This window comes from Zootermopsis nevadensis, unplaced genomic scaffold, assembly GCF_977971745.1.
Source record: "Zootermopsis nevadensis isolate Lab colony 2312 unplaced genomic scaffold, Znev_1.0 Znev_ptg000025l, whole genome shotgun sequence".
Lineage (NCBI taxonomy): Eukaryota > Metazoa > Arthropoda > Insecta > Blattodea > Termopsidae > Zootermopsis > Zootermopsis nevadensis.
The window spans coordinates 9,030,243-9,046,637 of NW_028259157.1; the positions used below are offsets into that span (position 1 = coordinate 9,030,243).

The 16,395-nt window shown below is 35.4% G+C and overlaps 1 protein-coding gene across 3 annotated transcripts in view; it reads left to right on the top strand.

Annotated features, from left to right (window-relative positions):
- AdamTS-A (ADAM metallopeptidase with thrombospondin type 1 motif A) overlaps nt 1-16,395 on the top strand; it is a 194,171-nt gene that overhangs the window by 168,292 nt on the left and 9,484 nt on the right. For all 3 annotated transcript variants that reach the window (XM_087356043.1, XM_087356041.1, XM_087356042.1), the window contains 17 exons: nt 239-418; nt 1,483-1,650; nt 2,240-2,412; nt 3,409-3,529; nt 3,838-3,964; nt 4,754-4,967; nt 6,542-6,709; nt 7,904-8,068; nt 8,641-8,796; nt 9,532-9,783; nt 10,910-11,101; nt 11,846-12,079; nt 12,376-12,537; nt 13,526-13,741; nt 14,291-14,602; nt 15,109-15,282; nt 16,116-16,254. In XM_087356043.1, coding sequence (XP_087212169.1) covers nt 239-418; nt 1,483-1,650; nt 2,240-2,412; nt 3,409-3,529; nt 3,838-3,964; nt 4,754-4,967; nt 6,542-6,709; nt 7,904-8,068; nt 8,641-8,796; nt 9,532-9,783; nt 10,910-11,101; nt 11,846-12,079; nt 12,376-12,537; nt 13,526-13,741; nt 14,291-14,602; nt 15,109-15,282; nt 16,116-16,254 — 3,153 coding nt within the window. The remainder of the gene's footprint in view (nt 1-238; nt 419-1,482; nt 1,651-2,239; nt 2,413-3,408; nt 3,530-3,837; nt 3,965-4,753; nt 4,968-6,541; nt 6,710-7,903; nt 8,069-8,640; nt 8,797-9,531; nt 9,784-10,909; nt 11,102-11,845; nt 12,080-12,375; nt 12,538-13,525; nt 13,742-14,290; nt 14,603-15,108; nt 15,283-16,115; nt 16,255-16,395) is intronic.

Here is a 16,395-nt window from a genome sequence, read left to right on the forward strand (position 1 = left end):
ACCAGAGTGTTTTAAGTTTAGATTAAAATCTTTTTATATTGCCAATCAAATTTACTCTTTGCCTTAGTACTGATACAGTGGTCATATATCAGCCTCTCAAGTTGACAGCATTATATATTTAAAAAAAGCAAAGAACATTGTGTGAAATTTGAAGAATTTTGCCAACAACTTTCAGAATACCTCAGTCATTATAGTGACTAAACTTTGGGCTGTTTGTTTTATATTCTTATTGTTAAAGTTAGCCCTGATGAGCGATGCAAACTCTACTGCAGAGTTCATGGTACGAGCGCTTATTACCCACTCAAAGAGAAAGTTGTAGATGGAACACCATGTGGCCCTGATACGTATGACATATGTGTGAATGGAATCTGCAAGCCAGCAGGTTGCAATCACATGCTTGGTTCCTCTATGCAGCTAGGTAAGTTGCATTAAGTCAGTTATGTAAACAGTTGAACTCTGGAAAGCACTAACCGCTTGTGTTACTAATCCTTTAAGATAACCTTGTCGTGGTGGTGGGGCTTGAGTACCTCAGCATAGCTACTAGTAACATAGCTACTGGTAGGGCCTCCCTAGCCAGATTGGTCGAGGGGGAGAGGTACCCTGGTCCTCCAGGTTGGGGGTTGGTCGCAAGGCTAACAACCTTGGACCGTAAAAAGGAAGATGTTTCGAAACCTCAATCAAAGTCTCGGACAAACGGACCTAACAGAGGACCGAATGGAAGAGGAGAATTGAGGAAGCCATGGACCAAATACGGACTGGAGAGCCATAGAAGAAGAAGAAGAAGTATCATCCTTTAGGATAATGTAGGAGAGCCATAGTTTCTAAACAACTTATAATATAGAAATACCTTTTTCTTATAAACAGCTTCATTATTATCTTGAGTTACCTTGGGCTGCTGTGATCTGAAATTCTCACTTTCATCTGTTGTCACATTGTATGTCGACAGAACTATATGGGTCTGAGTCTATACTAACACATACTTCTCACATAAAAGTATTACTGTTACACTCATCAACAGAAATGCCATCTATTTCACAATCATAGCTGTTACATACACTTTCATGTTCCATAAAAAAGTAATAAGCACTGAAATAGACAAATTAAATTTGCCAGAGGTATTATCTGTTAGCAAAGTACTGAACATTGGTGCTATCTAGTGAGAAAAAAAATTGCATTATAATTGGGCACAGATGAAATCAGGATAATAAATTGTAGCTGAAAAATTCTAAGTGCTGTGAGTTAATTTGGTATGGTATACGGTGTTTATGATAAGTCACAGTCTTATGAGGGAACCAAGAACCCAACACTCTCTATAAATGAAATATGATATTATAAAATACAATAAAGTACTGTAAAGTTTGGAAAAATACAGAAAAATATGAAGAGGGATTGTGATTTGTACCTTTACATCCTCTGTGTTCTTTCTTGGTGAGGTGTCTGAGTCTCATTTAACATTAAATGAATATGTGATTATCTTTCCAGACATGTGTGGGAAATGTGGTGGTGACAATTCAACATGTATCTCCATCAAAGGCAGCTACAACAACTCTACTTACGGCTATACCCGAGTGGTGCGCATTCCAGCTGGGTCCTCCAATCTTGACATTAGACAGTATGGTCACAAAGGAATAACAGATGACAACTATCTGGGTAAGACAGTCACTGTGCTTTGGAGAGTTTCATTTGTGCCCCATTCTGAATGTGATCCAATCACAGGTATTTCTTATCTTAAATGTGGCACTTGATTTGACAACAGTGACTTCCAAAAGAAGAAACATGAAACTTTTGTAAAATGGGCAGCCTTTCCTGCCTACTAATTATGTTAATAACATTGTGGGTTTGCAAATAAATTATACTGTACAAAAAATTTTATTGAATAAATATAATATAATTCTTTTAAGTGTGGGATATTATTTAATTTAACTGAGCAGTATCATCAATCAGATTTTCATTTCTACTTTAGCAAAATTTATGTGTACATAACACTGATACTATAAATGCCTCTTTAATTTTTGTGTTTAAATCATGTTGATACTTACTGGATAATGACACTTTATAATTTTATAAATGCAGTTCTTTCAATTATTTATTTTATTGAAAAATTACTTGACTTTTACATTTTTGTATTATCATGTACTGTATAATAAGACTTTGCAGATTTTATTATATCAACAAATTGTTTTAATTTTTATGTTGATTTGTATTAGTTGCTTAAAATGGAATACTTTATTTACTCTAGCTTTGGTAGATGAAGATACTGGAGAATATATTCTGAATGGAGGGTTCATGGTGTCAATATTCCGCAAGATTTTGCTCTTTGGTGGAGCTACGTTGGAATACACAGGATCTCAGACAGTTGTAGAGCGTGTCAATTCTTCTTCCAGGCCACTGAAAAAAGATTTAATATTAGAGGTATTATTCAAACATAACTCAATGTAAATACTACAGGCATATGCTATATATTAATATTTAGTGAAACTAATATTGTATGTTGAGTACAAGTCGTATCTATTCCAGAAACTAGTGCTTTTTCCTTAAACTTGTATGGTAATAGAATATTTAAACCCCCTTACTACACTTATTAACTCTAGGATTGATAGTTTAGAGGTATGCAACAGTAGATTCTGGTTAATAGGGGCAGCTGCGTAATTGGACCGAAGTGTTCTAGTCCCGATGTGTCTCAATTAACCGGAACCCACTGTACTACAATTCATGGCCAGCTGGAATGTTTGTAAGCTGTGACCACAATTAGTATAAGTAAAAGAGTTTCATAATTTTGGATTTCCATCCTTCAATTTCATCCTTGGTGTCACATGCAAGGATAGGCAGGCATTACTCCTCTGTTTTCATATTGTGAGCATTCTTTAATGTTAATACATGATCCATGCATATTAACAACAATTATTTAAAGAATAGATGTATTGTTAATAGAAGTGTGATATGCAATATATGTTGTATATTGATGGTTTTATGTATTAAGATTTCCTTTACATAATCAGAAAGGGATGCCTAAGTATAAATTCTTTAATGTGTCTGTGGTGAGGAGAATTTTCTCTTGACATGCGCACTTCCATCTGAAGGCAACAAGTTACCTTCTCTTACATTAACTACAAATAAAGAGGCTCAGTTAACTCATAAGTCATCAGCTTGAAAGATATAGTTTGGTCTAAAATGTCTTGAGAGGCCATTTCAAGACCTTCTAGTATCTGTGTGTAATGTTTTCTGAGCCAAAGTACGAGTAATTTTAGCAGCACTCAGCACACCAAAAGTTCTGATCAACTTTTCACCTTTCTACCTCCAAAGGTATGGAAATTGTGCCGTAAGAAGAACAAGAATTATGAATACCTTTTGTATTTTTATGTGTTTCGTTTCCTACAGCACATGATGTTTGAAGTTTGGTTTTGTTAGGTTCTCTCTGTGGGAAGACTGTATCCCCCAAACATAACATTCCAGTACACAGTCCAGCGCAGCACACAGTATCGTTGGGAGCTGAGAGACAAATGGACTGCTTGTGATAAAGTCTGTAATGGTGAGTCTGATTTCCATGTAGATGACTTGCAGTGGCCAGAAGTTGGTACTGCTAATTGCAGTTTTTATTCCAGATGCAACTTAAAAATGTCATTATTGAACTTGTAACTTTCTAAGTTCAAGATATTTTTAGTGTAATTTAATGTATATTGATATAAATTAAAACTGCTTTGGTTTGTTTGTCGGTGGAAGGTATGCCAAAAAATACTTTATTAAAAATTAAACACTTCCATCTTAATAACTTGTTTTATTTTAACATTAAATAATCTGTAAGTCTTAAGTGTGGGCTCATATAGTTATTCATTGCAGGTGAACGTTGGCCTTTGCCATTATGTGTGAAGATGGACAATTCACAGCATGTCCCAGATGAACACTGTGCAGGTCTTCGACAACTGTCCAGATACATTGAGTCCTGCAATACCCACTGCATTCTGAAGTAATTCCCTGATACTTAAGTAGTAATTTTAGAATATGTTTTTTAAGTAATGTATTTTTTGTGTTTGAAACATGAGAAAAAGTTCTTGTACTAACTGCATACTGAAGTAATGTAATGCATGTCTAGTACTGTACTTTATTAATTCATATATCCAAGGGAGAAGGGTGATTAAATTATAGCATGAGTCAAGTTGCATATCTCCAAAGAGGCTTGTATTACACCTGTCTTGTACAATACTTTAAGGGGATACATCATACGTCTATGATATGTCCGTTCTCACGAGTATGTGCAAATGATATCTTATTCGTCATATATATTTAATATGCAGTGCTGTAAACGAATACGGTACGAAACTGCAGTAGACTTCCAGTTACCGGTTATCTAGGTTGTTTGGGAAATATATTTTCCCAGATAATCGAAACCCTGAATAATCTATAAAAATGAAATAACAACTTGCAAATTCTGCAGGTAATGGGAAGGTTATTTATAGATATACACTACTTAAAATCTTTTAAGATTTACTAATAACAGAAAGGATTTCATGTAAAATTTAATGCAGCACATACCAGATTTTTTTAAAAATAAATTCCAACTGGTAGTAATAACATTCTGTTGTTGTAAAATTCATGTTACAGCAACAGTTGATGTATGTTAATACATTAAATACTATATGATTGTTGTATTTATTCCTTCCTTTTAAATGTTTTAACTTTTAAAACAGATTTTCTGAATTAATCCACCTCCAGATAATCAGGAGTTTACTGTATAATATACTTTGTTTGTGTTCAGGTGGAGGACATGGCCGATAACAGAGTGTTCGACACACTGTGGTCATGGGAAGCAAACTCTGGGTTTGCAGTGTGTGCAACAGTTTCATGACTCAAATATTGGTGACAACACTGTCCATAATAGCTCATGTGCTCATTTATACAAACCAACAGAGGTTGTAGATTGTGAAGGACCTTGCAACTCTACTCACTGGGAGTTTGGAATGTGGTCACAGGTAGAAGCATTATTAATTATTCAAATGTTACAATGTAATTGATCCATAAAAGCATAACTTTCCTTGAAAATATAGTGTTTTCTCAATTAATATGTACATATCTGATAGATTTTTCTTGTAGTTCAAAATACAGTTACTTTCTCTCTATTTTCTATAACATTAATGCAAGGGTTTAAAATGTGTAGCTTTTATCTTCTTGCACAGTCTTTAATAAAAAATTTCTGTTGCAGTCAAGAAAATTTAAATGTACAGTAGGGCCCCGCTTTTCGGCGCTCCACTTTATGGCGATCCGCTAATACGGCGCTCAACAGCTGAGTCAGAGAAGTGCGTCCGGCGCCATTTTCTCGTCGCTGATTCAGTCTGTTTACAGTTTTTGTGCGCTCCGCGTCTCTCTGTATTTCTGGCAATTTTTCAGTTATTACAAACTGTATATTTATATAATATTTTTGTGTTACTACAGTGTAATTACAATGGCGTCTAAGGGTAGTAGCGATAAAAAGAGGAGTCGTAAGCCTCTTACTTTAAATACCAAGTTAGAGATGATTAAACTTCGTGAACAAGGCATGTCTATGGCTTCCGAACCATCACCAAAACGAATAGGATTCATTGAAGAGTCACATGATGAAGATGCGCCATCTCCTTCATCCTTCCTACTATAAGCATATCAATTTTCAAATTTATATTCACCAATCACTATAAGCTGAGGACAATGTGTGTATTACTTATATTCATTTTACTTTCATGTCGTTTTCTTAGGCCTAGCGCTATTGTGCACTTACTATATGACAGTGTGAACATCTTATTAGGTTTTGATATGCATTTGCAAGTGAAATAAGGCAAAGATCCGCTTTTCGGCGATTTTCGCTTTACGGCGGGGGTCTGGTCCCTAACCCGCCGTATAAGCGGTGCCCTACTGTAGTGTATCCTGACACTTTCATACAAGTTAATTTAAATATCAATATAAACTGCAATTTGGTATTTTGAGCAACGTGGGGTGCATTTAGTTTTCATGCATGGTGTTCAGTAAGTAACATCTGAGGATGTGACACATTTGTATATACTAGATGTCCAACACAGTTATCAACTGGCAAGTCCCTGATATGTGAGACATTTGTCCCAGTGATACAATGACAGTTTGATTCCTGCAGAAGAGAAATCAGGGGATCTGTGGGTATCTATGAAGTAGTAAATTCCAGTGTAACACATTTTTGAAAGATACTTATTGAACAACCTTTGTATATTCTTCTGTGTTAGATGTGGTAAGGGTTAAAATAAAACTCAGTCTTCAGAACTTTGCAAAGAATTTGTAGCATCTGTTTTTCTGGTAAGAAATGGAGCACCACTTTTGGTCTGATCATGTATTCCACCAGTTAAAAATGTTTATAAAACCATCATGTTAGTTCAGCCACATATTCCATGTGGTAAAAACAAATAAATGTACACATTATACAAAGAAATTGGTGGACCAACAGCAATTCAACAAACTACACACACAGAAACATGGGGAAATATTTTGTGAAGAGAATTTACTTGTGACAGGAACTGTCAGGGAGAGATCTGTTTTGTATTTTCAGTGCTCCAAAACATGTGGAGGGGGAACTCAGACACGATCAGCCCATTGTGTGGATGAACGGGGTTGGCCAAAGGATGAATCTGACTGTAAGCAGAGTGATCCACCCGTTGTGGAGCGGCCATGTGGCACACAAGAGTGCCCAAAATGGGTTCTTGGAGAATCATCACCAGTATGTTTTGAATTATATTTTATCTTCCAATGCTTCCTTTTGTAATGGGAAATAATATCTACTGATATCTTATTCCAAACAGGTGCTCTTTATTTGCTTACTGTAACAATTTCTAAATGTAGAGGATACATATTGCTTCTAATGTCATTTTGTTGATATTTCCATGATAGTTACAATCAACGGTGTGAACAGTTGACTCGTAGTTTGTCCTAGCTTTGAAATGAACGTCAGACTTTCACTTCATTTGATACAAGAAGGTAATTGAGACCTCACTCCAAATTAGAATGACAGTATTTAAATCAGCTAGATAATTCTATCACCAACTTAATATATTTGAGATTCCATTATGTATTACTTAGAATATGATAACATTTTGGCAGAGTTATTGAAAATGTGTGAAGACTGAGATTGGTACATTAAACGTATTTTTAAAATTAACTTACAGTAGTAAATTTAATTGAATCAAATCAAACCTGCAGTAAAGCTTCATTTGCAGACTGTGTGAGATTTGTGGTTTTCACTATGATGCTCTTCTGGGTTTTGCACTGTGTAGACCGATGAGTCTACATGGCACCAAAACCCAGAAGATGATCATCATCTTCATCTTCATTTGGAGACTGTTGACACATCTTTGGTTGCAGACTGGGACAGTTGTATATAATATTGAAATGCATAGTTTAGTATAGGTATTCTGCAGCATGATGGGATGCAGTAGGGCTTCTACTATGCTTTATTTATGGTTTGTATTTTTTACGGGTTAGCATGTAAGTGTGTGCATGCACCTCTATGTCTATAACCAAGTGGAAAGTGTTATGTAAGTCAGGTATCATGTATTCCTATGTCAGCAGAATGATCTACCATCTGATAAAAATTGGATTATTAAAATGGCTATTTTTTGTATGATTTCAAATCACACTAGCATACTGCTAAGCGTTAACTCCTAAAGTCCTACCAGCAGACTCATAATCAGGGAGTTTAAATCCTCTACTCCAGTATGATAAAGGTTAATTGTCTTGAAGTCTATGTAAAGGCTGAGTAGATCTACTATGGGTGATTTATTTTTGAGTTTAAATAATTTATTCTAGTATGATAAAGGTTAATTGTCTTGAAGTCTCTGTAAAAGCTGAGTAGATCTGCTATGGGTCTTTTATTTTTGTTTTGTGCTTGTTCATCTTCACTTACTGGCTTCATTAGTGCTCCGTTACGTGTGGTGTTGGGGAACGCAAGAACTCCCTCTGGTGTCAAGTGGGCAACCGTATAGTGGCACCAAGATACTGTGACTCACAGCCTGTTCCTCCCTACAAGGAAGTCTGTACAAGGGAGCCATGTGCTTCTTGGCACCATGGCTCTTGGCAGCAGGTGAGAATTGAAGTTTTCGTTGGTCACAGCAGTAATTTATAACCTCCTGTACCAAATAGTTCTCTGCTTTCTAGAGTATTAATTTTTTTTATTGAACTGTGAATAAAATAATAAAAAGCCATTTTGAATATCTCCCTGATGTCTGCATATAAATCTTTTGATTTTGGGCAGGATTTGGGTGAATAGTCCAACTTTGCATTGTGTTTGGCTTGGGACTGTGCTCATTTTCAGAATAATAATTTTGAAATATATTTTTTTCTGAAATACTTTATATCACATGTTTTAAAAGTATAAACAGATTATCTGTGTACGTGAAAATACACTATGTAATAAATGGAGGTAAAATTCTCATCTGGAGCTGAAATGTTGTCCTCAGTTTCTTAGTCCTGTATAGGTTTCTCACCTTCACCATTTGGGTAATACTACAGCTCAAACAGAGTTGCTGGATTGTATTGTATTCACATTACTAGTTTTCTTCTGCATATGCTTGTATTCAGAAAGACAAGGTGAGGGGTCCATTCCTTGCTGTGGTAGGTTTTTACTCATCTCATTTCTCATCTCTGTATTCACAGTGTTCTGTGACGTGTGGCACTGGTGTGTCTGTAAGGACTGTTACTTGTCGTTCACTAGATGGCAAAGAAGTCTCTGAATCGTCATGCTCCACTATAGAGAATAAACCTGCTTCTAGTCAGAAATGCACTAGACAGGCTTGTCAACATGAGATACCGGTGAGAGTTATTACTAGTGTATTAAATCTCAACTTTTGTACAGTATAACTCCTCTTTCTAAGGTGTATATCCCTTGTGGATCTTTGTATTAGGTTTCCTTCATAGCCTTGTTAGTGAGCTGCATGTATATGTCCATTGATGTGTATCCTGATTCAGTTTTGGGCATTAGTTATTGTAGACGGTAATAGAACAGTTTTCGTGAAAGTTTGGTTGAACGGCATGCTGTTGAGGTCACATCCACCCTTGTAATTTTTAACTCTTTAATTTGCAATACACTATGGTAGCTGTGCATGTATGATGTGTGAGCAGTGCTAGTGCCATAATATCGTGTATTGATGTGCCTTTGGAAAATTATCATCCCTGACTGGAATAATTTTTAAGAACAGTGTAAAATAACATTGGCAAAACAGCTCAAAATGTATTTGTCGTTGATTGTTTGTTTTATACGAACACATAAACAACACAAACAAATTTATCAGTTTTGTATTAAATATTTGTGCTTCGGTTTTCTGCCTGTGATGGAACTGTAGACCAGCACTGTGAAGCTGGTTTTCCATTCAGAATCTAACTTAGAAACTAATAAAAGAGAAACCAAAAAGAAAGTTGTAAGCATGAGTGAAAGATATTTACAAAACCATTTCAGTTCCAGTTCCTGTAAGGCAATTTGAGAATCCAGTATTTTTCCAGAACCTTTGCATTACAGTAATAATAGATGTCATTCGTGTTTGTTTCCAGTCATCAGTGTTTCCTTCAACAACAACGACAACGACAACATCTGTATCCCTGTCCAAGGTTGAGGATGGCAACTTAGGACTTCATTCCCCACATCTTCGTCGTAATAACATTCTTCCAACTTCTGTGCCATTTCCTGGACCTGCAGACAACTCAGTTCTACATGGAGATGAGGACATGACTAATAATGTGATATATGAACCAAGGACATTCACTCCAGTGCGTGGTGTGTGGAAGGCCTCAGACTGGGGATCTGTAAGTACATCAGCACTTCGAAAAAGTTTGCAACACTATTACTTGGTGTATTTCTGTGTTTAATAAGGAAAGATAGCTTATGATATCATCCTGCCCATGTGTGTGTCTGCTTGTTTGTCTTTCACCAATAATTTTCAACCAGTTAATAAATTTATATAAAATGTGATATTATCATCATCCCACAAAAGGTGACCCCAATTTTGTATGCTTTTTCCTGCTGTCAGTAATACCAGTATGACAGTTATATCAAACTTCTGTGTTGGGAGCAAGAATAGTGTCATTTAGGGCCCTGACATTTATCATCCCAAAGGTACGCAGCTCTTGTTAGGGTAACTTTTTCATAGAAAGTGAAACAGTATGGCAGCTATGGTAAATGTATATTAAACTTTCTGTCTTATGATAAATAATGAATGATTGTACTTAGTTATGTGAAATTTTGTGTGGAAGTAGAACATAGTATATATTCTGTATGAAAAATGTAGTCACAGTATTTAGTGAAATATTTGAAGGGAAGTCCTTCCCAGAACTTTTCAGTGTGGACCTGTGGGTAGATACCAGCAATTTGGAGAAACATACTGCCTCCATATATTCCATATTCAGCCCTGAAGATGAAGGAAATTTGTTTCTCAGAAATGTTGGTATCTATCTACAAATCCACATGATATTTCTACCTAGAAGACCAGCACTGGGATATTTACTGCGATGAGAACCTTCTTTCTTAAACACTCTATATTTTAAGGTGCTTGCTTTGTGAATGAAAATGCTAGGATACTCAACATCAACACTCATAATGCCTTAATTATAACAAAATCTCAGAAGTACACTTGTTATAAGGATATAGGAATCATGTCTTGTGGTTTCTGCAGTATGTCAGTTTCTCTTTACAATCATTTTGATTTCTGAGTATTCTGAATATTTTAAATTATCTTTCATTATGATGCCCTGAATTTGGGCTGGGTACTTCAAAGTATGAACAGAGATAGATTGTGTTATAGCATTTGGCAGTACACTGGGAGTAGTGTCACAACAGCAAATGTTGTAGCAAATTCAGCATGCCAAGTTATCTGTTCATAACATTACTTACTGTAGGAATTTCAAAAACATTCAATGACTGTTCTGTTGTTAGTGTTCTGTTACATGTGGTGATGGAATCAGGCAGAGGGCAGTCATTTGTATAGATTCATCTCTTGGCACACCCATTGACAAAGAACACTGCACTGAAGCTTTGTTTGTAGCAACAGAAGAATCCTGCAAACAACCTACTTGCGCATCCTGGAGAGTTGGGGTCTGGAAGCCATGTTCTGTTAGCTGTGGCAAGGTAAATATGAAATATGAATCTCAAGTTAACTCTGATAGTACAAAGGTAGGCTGCCGCCTCATAAAATCAGTGAGACACGTTCATGCATATTACACTTAGGGGGCAAGACAGTCTGTCAAAGTCTATTTTGAGTTTTGATGGCCATATTTTTGACAGACCTTTCTATATGATTTGATGATATGTTATAGTTTTACTTTTCTGATTCTAACCTGTGGTGTAGTAGAAGGGAAAAGTTAATTATCCTATAATAAGTTTTTCTCGGTCTACAAGCTATGTAAGGTGGCTTAATCAGGAAAACACCAACATATCGAGAACCATCAGCGAGCATGTCATTCTGCACATCAGGTCCTGTTGGCTAATGTGCAGCCAATAATACAGAGCTGGGTCACGTAGACACAGAGCACGGACGGGATCTCCTACAACTACAGTACCCTGAGGATGGGAACGAAGATGGTTTTCGAAATGTTGGTGTTTTCTTAAGCCACCTTACATGGCTGGTAGCTCAAGAAGAACTTATTATATTTAGTCACCGTGAAAGCCTCAGATCATTAGTTGTCCTAGTACAACAGATATAAATTTATGATATTTGAGGTTCTCACAATGACAAGTATGAAGTTGGCTGTCTTCTGGGTTGTTTTACCATGCATTCTGGTAGAATTTTGCCAACATCTCAATCTTCTTACTCCTTGTAAGATGTAATAAAGTAGCTAACTGCTGTAATTTCTTCTTCTTCTTTCCTTCCAGGGAATATCAACAAGAGAAGTGATGTGCATTGATTCTGCGTCTAATACTGTGCTGTCCAATGATCAAGCTTGTTCTGATCATAATTTGGCACAACCAGACAGAGAGAAGGAATGTTACATTAGGGACTGTCCAGATGAATCGTCTTTGGAATATCCAAATCATGATGGGATGAATGACATGGGGAAGGACCTGAACAATGCAGGCTACATGTGGAGAACAGGACCATGGGGTGAGGTAAGCTATGAAACCAGATATTCTAATGATTCATTCATGATGTCACACTTTTCACAGAAAAGTTTGCCATGTTATATTTTTGATTTTAACTGTGGAATGTTTTGAAGCTGCATTATAAGAACCCATATAAAGCCTCTGCAGTCATTTTTTAGGATTTCATATGTTAAATAGAAATAAATCAAGCATGTTACCTCAGAATAATGAGAAAAATGAGTATTCCTGTTCCTATATGATACATGTTAATGATTATGAATAGACAGATTTGGCATACATAGTCAATTGTTTGTTTATGCTAGTGCTCAAAGTCTTGTGGAACGGGCTACATGCGGCGGATGGTGGCATGTCCCTCTGAAGATGGAAATGATGGGATTGAATGTAACAAAGCTGACAGGCCTGTTGATAGAATAGCTTGCAATACAGATCCTTGTCCTGCCTGGAACACGGGTGGCTGGTCAGAGGTAGGTACTGGTTTTATGGTGACATCAAAAACTCAATTTTTAAACTTTCCTGTCCTTTTTTTTTTAACAGTGTTCCTTAACTGTCTTTGTTTTCTAATTGTTACATTTTTAATTATATCATTATCATGTGTTTATCTCTTAAGAATTATAACTGGAAGAAATAATTTTTTTTCTGTTGATAAAGGGTTAAAACTGTTTCTTAATTTTCTTTTATGTATTTTTTATACAAAACTCATAAAATGTAATGAAGAAATTGTGTTCATTTGTCTGTATCTATGTTTTTGTTTTATTTTTACAATCCACATATTTTAACAAAATTTGGCAAATTTGTTTTGGTTTATGATGATATGATGCATACTCTTTGTGAAGCTGAAATCAGATTCTTAATTTTTTAAAAGGGATTCATCATATTAAAATTTGTACAAACCTTTCATTTTAAAAGTGCTTCTTCATCATTAATGTTTAAGAAGCTACTAAGAATAATATGTTATACTTTGTGCATGTAATATCAGTATTACAAAGGAACGTTTTCATTATGATTTATGATCATCTACATTATAGAAAATTATTAGTTCCAACAACAAGATATTTAGATTTTCAGTAAATTAATGAATAAAAATATCCAAAAGGGATGCAAGTCATTAAGAATAAATTTGGAAAATATGTGCACTCCAAATTGTACTACATCTGTTCATTGTTACTTTTAGAGTCCCAGGTTATCATTTTTATTCTTTTACATTTGTAATTTTTTTAGAGGCCGGTTACTTTATATCTCATAAATGTTTGAGCATAATATGAAGTATAATTTTTTGTATGCAAGTCTTATGGGAGTTTCAAAGTGGACAGTACAGTCCCCATTTGCTGTGACAAGTAAACCAATTTTCTATGTAAGGTTTACTCCCTGTGGACCAAATTTAGGAAAATTAAGTTGGAATATAAATGTTGAAGATTAAGAGTAATTTTTGTTTTGTTCTGTTTCTTGTTTCAGTGCAACAAGTCGTGTGGAGAAGGAGGCTACCAGCACAGACAAGTTAGGTGTCAGTCTCACACTGGAGAGATCCTAGCCGACACTTCTTGCTCAGCCCTTGAAAGGCCAGATGAGAAGCATGAGTGTGATTTACCCCAGTGCCATATCAACTATAGTCACACCAACCTGAAACCCATAGCTAAGGAGTATCAGTGGCGAACAGGCATGTGGAGTCAGGTGAGCTTTCCTTTATTCATTAGGACTCTGCTTCTGCTTTAGGTCTGTTTATAATACTAGGTACCATAATAATAATAATAATAATAATAATATACCAATATTTTATTATTTCTCAGTTTATCATGCTCATTCATTCTTCTATTTGATGTTTGCATAATCTATACAGTTACGAAATGATCGTTACATTAACTAAAAGATAATTCCTTTTCTTGTTACATTTATTTTGCCATAGAATATGCTTATTAAACAAATTTCTCATAATACCATTTTCCAGCTCTTTATTTCATTAATTTTAATTGTAAAACTGTGAAGTTGTTTTTGTTCTGCACATCTTTAATTTTGGTATTTACTGGTCAATATAATCAGTATTAGATTCTATTAAAGTAGAGTTGCAAATGAAATAAATCTTATCTGAAAGACATTTAATGTTTGGTTCCATTACTATTTTATGTATACTTATAAAGGTAGTGTTATGTTGCAAAACAATGTTTAATTCTGAAACAGACGAATTTTCCACCAGTAAGAGGGATATGATTTTCTGTTTGCCAGTGTTCAAGGACATGTGGACAGGGAGAACGTAACCGGCGAGTTGTATGCGTGGAGGTGCCTGCAAACACATATCCTTATGAACAAAGTGTGAATCATCATTGGCATGGCAGTACCTTCTTCGATTCACAGTATCGGAAACAGTACAGGGATTGGCGATTAGTGGAAAGACAGCAAAGATTGAAGCCAAAGCTTTTGAATGAGACTGATATAGTGGTTTCTTCAGTGAAGTGTGATCACAGACACATGCCTAAGGTTGTTCGTGGTTGCATAAAACAGTGTCCATTCTCTTGGTTTGAAGGAGAGTGGTCTGAGGTACATCATAATCCTTAATAGTAATTACTAGGATGAGCGTGTAATATTCATTAAAATCTGGAAATTTTATTAGGCCATTGATTTTAGGAAAGTGTTAATTCTTGAGGTTGTATTTCTGAAATCATTTAAGTTTTATTTGGTCTTGTCACCTCTGTTTTTCTTCATATCAGCCTACTATCTGGTATAAATGAATGCCTCTCATTAAGCTGTTTTGGTTATCCCTCATAATACCAATATTGATTCATATTTGCAATTAATGGACATAGCATATACTGGCCGTGCATGCAAGACATCTTGTAAATAGTCCAGTTGGTCATGCATTATAGTAGCATACCACTAAACAAATAAATCCCAGCGTTAATGCCCAGCCTGTGACCCTGTATTACAGGGGTTAAAATAAATCCCTATTCACATGTGATAAAGGTTAAGATTAATTCAGACTGGAATACAAATTTTTCACTCATTCTTAGTTGAAACAAAGTAATTGTTTGTGTGTTTGTATGTAGTGCTCCCAATCATGTGGACATGGCATCCAACAAAGAACTGTTCAGTGTCACCATCTTGATTTAGTGGTCTCAGAAGATGAGTGTAACCCTACTGAACGTCCATCAGAACAAAGGAACTGCTTCAATTCTAACTGCCAGGATGAATTCTACTGGGTACCAGGGGAGTGGCAAGATGTGAGTTTTGTGTCATATCACGTCATGTTCTTGTGTTTTGCAGGTTTCTGCTTAAAATAATAATGGTTATTGTTGTACTATTACCTTGTAGACAAGTTTATTCCTGTAGCCCATCATCATATTGTTACATCCTGAAAGGTTTCTAAGTTATTGTTAGCAGTTGATATAATTTGATTTTAGGATTAACTTCTTGTAGGTACCATGGATTCTTAGCCATTTTCCCTCTCAATGGCATGTGAGAACAGAAATATCAAAATTAAATTGAATATAAATAGCACTCTTCTAATATAAAAAGTGTTCATTGTATGTGACTTTATTGCTAAATTAGTTGCAGGAAGTGTATTTGATCTGGATGCAATTGTGGTATATTGAATCTCTAGTTAGAAGTGGTAATAGTAATAATGACAGTCTTTTAGTTGTCAGCAGAAGATCATCTTTATAACATACAGATGGATAAAGTGCAAAGAGAAGATAATGCTATTATTCTCAAATTCAAATGACACATTGGTGAACTCACCCTGTTTCAAGTGCTTATGTACCTGTACAGTATTCGTCCTCACACCTTTGAATACAGTGTTCTTATATTGAAAATCAAGATGTAAGAGACCATGACTACTGTGTCTTATCAGTCTGACAGCTAAGAAGATCGATATTACAATGCGCTTATTCCTGTGGAATTGCTCTGTCTACAACTCATTATTTTTTTTTTGATAGTTAAGTTTAATTTCATACAAAAATCCAGAATTTTGGAAATTAATAAAAAAACAGTATTAAATTTATATGTTCAAAAACTCTTTATCTTTCTGTAGCCATTTTATGAATAATTCTTGCAGTGCTCACATTCATGTGGTAGAAAGGGACGCCAGCAGCGTCATCTGTATTGTTACCATCGTGATGGAAAGAAAGTTACAAGGAATAATTGTGTACGAGCTCCAAGGCCTCTTCGGAAACGCAAATGTAACCAGCACAGATGTAAGTTTTATATGCATTAATCAGTGATAATATAGTATGTTACAAAAGTAAAACTTAGCTGGTCATCTAAATAAAATGTAAAAAAAAGTTAAAACTTTTTCTTTATTGAATTTATGTTTTTGCATGATGGACTTCACAGTA